Source organism: Labeo rohita, chromosome 10, assembly GCF_022985175.1.
Source record: "Labeo rohita strain BAU-BD-2019 chromosome 10, IGBB_LRoh.1.0, whole genome shotgun sequence".
Classification (NCBI taxonomy): Eukaryota; Metazoa; Chordata; class Actinopteri; order Cypriniformes; family Cyprinidae; genus Labeo; species Labeo rohita.
The window spans coordinates 26,192,524-26,198,527 of record NC_066878.1 but is presented as its reverse complement, the minus strand read 5'-3'; the positions used below and the strand labels follow the sequence as shown (position 1 = coordinate 26,198,527).

Sequence of the window (6,004 nt, the reverse complement as noted above, 5' to 3'; positions counted from 1 at the left end):
TAATGATTGGTGTCTGTATGCGTTCAGAAACTGTCTGAGGAGGCACTTATTCTGGATATTTTCTACTGCTGAAACACTATCTATGGTGTTAATTTTACGTTTCTTGATTGAGATGTGGTTGTGGATGAACGGGATGAAAGGAAACATCTTGCTCTCGTGCATTTTGTACTAGTCGTCAGAATCAGCAAGGGACTCTTTTATGAAAACAACACATTTTTATGAAAGTCTGACTTTTCTTGACCACCCTCTAGTTTTGTGTAATATGTATTGCAAATGATTTGAAAATAATAAAAACAAAAGGTTTTGTTTTAAATTACAATTGTGTTAAATGTGTAATTTTCAGACTAATTATTTTCCCATTTCTTTAATGAAATCACTATATTGTTTATAATTTAAATTCTATATTAATTCTATATTTATACAATATCAATTATAATTTTGTGTATAAAAGTGACACAAATCGCGCATATCCGCCATTTTTGTAGTTTAACACGTTGTTTGTAGTTCTGAACCGAATCCTTTGCCAAAGTGATTTAAAATAATTTCAGTTGTAGTAAAATTACTAGAACAGGAATAAAAATAAAGCTAAATAGAAAAGAAATATTTTTAAAAAAGTTTTTTTTTGTGTGTGTTATTTATTTATTTTTTTCATTTTATTTTTTATTTTATGACATTTGAAGAAACTTAACCATAACTTCTTTTTTTTTCACACTAGTTTTAATGTTTCTTTTTTATTATTATTTATATATATATATATATATATATATATGTGTGTGTGTGTGTGTGTGTGTGTGTGTGTGTGTGTCTGGAGCGGGAAATAGTAATTTAATTTTACCTCAGAGCTGACGTCCGTTAGTTTCTCCATGTTCGCGGCGGGAAAAGACAAGTCCACTTAAAAGACGAGCAAGGTGAGGTCCTACCATTATCCAGGGACTGCTAAACAATATCAAACTATCAAACAAATATGGGTATACGTAACCACTGTTTTAATTTAGGCCGCATCTGCAATACAACTGATGTTACCTGAGAAGCAGATAAGCTGGAGAACTGCGCTTTCAAGTATGAACATATAAAGGTTCAGAAGTCTTTAAAACATATGTGCATGCAGTTGAATGATAACTCTAACCATTGTTAAACAATGTACAATGCAAGCTGAAACTCGTGACTTCGGTCATTCATTTCAAACGATTCACTGGGAAAATAACAGTTCAAAAGAGCCGCTCGAATTTCGACATCATTCGTAATTATGATTTATGTCTACTGTATTGTCTGTGTTATTGGACCATGTGTGTCCTTAAAGTAAAAGTTTTGATAAAAAGCACGTAGTGAGCTTTTCGAAACTCCGAACCCATTGCGTCGCAAGATGATTCACTGTTTCGAAGCGCTCCAATCGGATCGCGGATCGCGAATCATTTTATTTAGATCAAGATTTCAAAGCACGTATCGCGGAGCAGGTTCGCGAATCAGTATTCAGATCAGGACTGGGCAGCAGGTTCGCGAATCGTTTGATTCAGGTCGGAGCCTCAGATTGCGGATCGCGAATCATTTAATTCAGATCGGAACTTCGGGGACGGATCACGAATCATTTGATTTAGATCGGGACCTGGGAGCCGTTTTGCTAATCATTTAATTCAGATAGGAGATTCGCAACGCGAATTCAGATCGGGATTCGCAGCGGGTTCGCGAATCATTTGATTTCGATCTGAGATTTGGATCGCGGATCGCGAATCATTTGATTTAGATCGGAGATTTGGATCGTGGATCGCGAATCATTTGATTTACATCAGGACTTCAAATAACTTTTTTGGCACTTCAAAGCACGTATCGCAAATCAGTTTAATTAGATCGCTACTTCGGAATCATTATTCAGATCATTACTTGGCAGCGGGTTCGCGAATCATTTGATTCAGATCGGAACTTCTGGTGCGGATCGCGAATCATTTGATTCAGGTCGGAACTTCTGGTGCGGATCGCAAATCATTTGATTCAGATCGGAACCTCGGATTGCGGATCACGAATCATTTAATTCAGATCAGAACTTGGGAGCCGTTTTGCTGATCATTTACATCAAATAGGAGATTCGCAACGCGAATTCAGATCGGGATTCGCAGCGGGTTCGCGAATCATTTGATTTCGATCTGAGATTTGGATCGCGAATCATTTGATTTAGATCTGAACTTTGGGTGCGGATTGCGAATCATTTGATTTAGATCGGAGATTTAGATCGTAAATCGCGAATCATTTGATTTACATCGGGACTTCAAAGAACTTTTTTGGCATTTCAAAGCAGGTATGGCGAATCAGTTTAATTAGATCGCTACTTCGGAGCGGCTTCGTGAATCATTTTTCAGATCATTACCTCGCAGCGGGTTCGCGAATCATTTGATTCAGATCGGAACCTCGGATTGCGGATCGCGAATCATTTAACTCAGGTCGGAACTTCTGGTGCGGATCGCAAATCATTTGATTTTGATCGGGACTTGGGAGCCGTTTTGCTAATCATTTAATTCAGATAGGAGATTCGCATCGCAAATTCAGATCGGGATTCGCAGCAGGTGTGCGAATCATTTGATTTTGATTCGAGATTTGGTTCGTGGATCGCTTCGGGGCGTGGATCACGAATCATTTGATTTAGATCAGGTGTGCGTCCCAATGTGCTTACTATACATCCTAAATTCTATGTGATAGTGGTAATTTTCAATACTATTTAGGGCAGATAGAGTGGATAGTATGCACATTGGGACGCAAGGCGGGACTTCGGAGCGGTTTTGCGAATCATTTGATTCAGATTGGAGATTCGGATCGCAAATCAGTTGATTCAGATCGGGATTCGCAGCGGGCTCGCGAATCATTTAATTTAGATAGGAGATTCGGATCGCAAATCAGTTGATTCAGATCGGGATTCGCAGCGGGCTCGCGAATCATTTAATTTAGATCGGAGATTCGGATCGTGGATTGCGAATCATTTGATTTAGGTCTGAACTTCAGGTGCGGATTGCGAATCATTTGATTTAGATCGGGACTTGGGAGCCGTTTTGCTAATCATTTAATTCAGATAGGAGATTCGCATCGCAAATTCAGATCGGGATTCGCAGTGGGTGTGCGAATCATTTGATTTAGATTGGAGATTTGGATCGCGAATCATTTCAGTTAGATTGGGACTTCAGGGCGGTTCACAAATCATTTTATTCAGATAGGAACTTCGGGGCGTGGATCGCGAATCATTTGATTTAGATCAGGTGTGCGTCCCAATGTGCATACTATTCATCCTAAATTCTGTGTGATAGTGGTAATTTTCAATACTATTTAGGGCAGATAGGGTGGATAGTATGCACATTGGGACGCAAGGTGGGACTTCGGCGCGGTTTCGCGAATCATTTGATTCAGATGAGCAATATTAGCCATTAGAGTGTGCACGGATCCACACTTCAAAAATCGACCTGAAATAGTAGACCATCTGGGGACTATTGGCATACTTTTTTTCAGCATACTATGCTTTGGGACACATTTATTGTAATCTCACATACTATTTAGGATGGACAGTGTGAACATTGGGACGCAGTGGCTTTGCAAATCATTTTATTCAGATAGGAGATTCGGATCGCGAATTGGTTGATTCAGATTGGGATTCGCAGCAGGTTCGCGAATCATTTGATTCTGATCGGAACTTCAAAGCGCGTATCACACATCCGAATTATTTTTTCTTTGTTTGTTTGTTTCTTTCTTTCTCTTTTATTCTCTTTTATTAATCAGTACAATACATCAAACCAGGCAGTACAGTTATATAAAAAAAGAGAGAAAAGAAAGAAAGTATACACAGATACAAATACCTTAAGAAAAGTAACCATGGTTTTATGAAGGTTAGTGTAGTAAAACCATTGTTAATTTGTGGTCACCATGGTTTTACTATAGTAACCATGGTGGGTTTTGTTTTTTTTTTTGTGTTAATTTGCACCTTAAAGATGGCACAAAGAATGAACAGAGATGCAGTTTTGACTGCTCTAGGATTAATAGAGCTTTTAATAGTTTAGAAGTAAATTTTTGTTTATATATGTGAAATTTAGCTAGCAGGAAACACAAATTAAGTTATATTTCCTCTATTCTCGTTTGAGTACTAGTCAAACAATCCAAAGAAAAAATCTTTACAACAGAAAGAAAAGTTAGACATAATCAGTATAATTATATTTATATAATCAGTATAATTTATATTAACAAATTATATTTGCAAAACTATTATAAATTATAAATATGTTTTAAATATATTGATTATAATGTACTGTCCTCTTTTGTTTTTGTTAAACAACACGAGGAGAACTGCATTCATGTGCAGATTTATAATGTGTTAAGTGGCATAACGAACATAATTACAGTGATCTGTGGCAGCAATTTCCAAAGCACTGGAGGGACAATCACTGCTGTTTTTGCTTTGGAGGTGGAAAAAAACATACACAGGTTATGTATTCCTTTACTACAATTCACACATTTCATACTAAAAATAAGAGGTATTTATAAACATGTTGGTTCACTCAGTTCACTCAAGCTTTGTTTACATGTTTTGCCATTATGCTTCTTTCCTCAGATGGTTTTTCCACTCCAGTTCTTACCGCCAAGAGCAGTTGAGTTTCCTCACACCGTGCAAGTAGACATACGGGACGAAACAGGTGTAAGAAGCTCCTATAAAATTGGTCAGTTTCACAGCCAGGATGGAGTTTCCGAAGCTGCTGTAGATGCGGAGCACGAGGTGAGTGAACCAGCAGAGGATGAAGATGGTTGCGACCGCAACCACGCTTTTAGCTGCCCGAACCTGGCTGTTAGAGGACGGATTGGGTCTGACCTGCATCTTCTGTTGTGTTGTATTTTCTTCTGCAGGTGCTGGATTTCTTCCTTTGGAGTGATCCGTGATTCGTTTTTGACTCTTAAGCAGCGTCAAGACGATCTGCACACTTGCATAAGTGATCCCCACAAGTGGAACGACGTTCGCCAGGATCAGGTACAACCCATCGAACGCCTTTTTCTCCGCAGGTGTTGGGAAACTTTCCTCACAAACTTCTAAAGTCTCGTTCCCGTCGTGTTCTGCAATAAAAAAGTGGGGAATGCTGAACATCAGCGCCACGATCCAGCTCCCAGCGAGCAATATGAAGACCAACCTCAAATTATCCATCTGCACCGGAGCTCCACCGCGTCTGACTGAACCCACAAGCTTCTGATGCCAATACATGCTAATGAACATGGTGGAGAAGATGCTGCTGGTTTCCGAGAGATCAGATGAAAACTGAAGCACGCCGCAGTAGCTTTTACCTATGAACCAGCTGTTCACAAACTGCGCCAGCGTGTCTGGAAGATCCACCAAGCAGTTTGTGATTAGGTTGGATACGGCCAGGTTAATGAAGAGGATGTCACCGGGTCGCAGTTGAGATCTGGATTTGGGAAGAGAGCGCAAACCCAGCCAGAAGTTGCCCGTAATGCCAGTCAAGCAGAAAAACGCTCGTATTGAAGATTCAATCCAGTCTTGAACCTCCATCTCAAAGACTCTTGGTTTGCACGTACAGATCCAGAGGTTGGCGGTCAGCTTTATAAGGTATGAACTTATGATATCACAGTCACATGTCAGTAAAATCTCCTCCTGCTATGCTGAGAATGAACCTATATTGGGTGCATTTTCATGTACACAATGCAAATATTAGTTAAACACATGGTTAATGTTTGATGTAGTCTCAAACTGAGCAAAAATATGTAATTTGGTGCAAATGCTGATATTTACACTACCAAGATTTTTAATGTTTTTTAAAGAAGTCTCTCCTGCTCGCCTGCATTTATTAAATCCAAAATACAGCAAAAGCAGTAATTTTGTGAAATATTTTTACTTTTTAAAATAACTGCTTTCTATTTGAATATATTGTAAAATATAATTTATTTCTGTGATCAAAGTAGGTATAAGGGAACAATACGCAACGTTTGGGGAATAAGGGGGTAATAATCTGCAAAATTCTAAAGTATTTATACT

The 6,004-nt window shown here is 38.7% G+C and overlaps 1 protein-coding gene across 1 annotated transcript; it reads right to left on the bottom strand.

Annotated features, from left to right (window-relative positions):
• Positions 1 to 4,600: 4,600 nt before the first annotated feature.
• On the bottom strand, positions 4,601 to 5,521 carry LOC127171780 (rhodopsin-like). The gene has a single exon (XM_051120650.1). It carries the CDS (start codon positions 5,519 to 5,521, stop codon positions 4,601 to 4,603), a length of 921 nt encoding a protein of 306 aa, XP_050976607.1.
• Positions 5,522 to 6,004: the final 483 nt, after the last annotated feature.

Coding starts and splice junctions, on each gene's coding strand:
- LOC127171780 (XM_051120650.1), bottom strand. CDS start 5,521: ATGGAGGTTCAAGACTGGATTGAATCTTCAATACGAGCGTTTTTCTGC.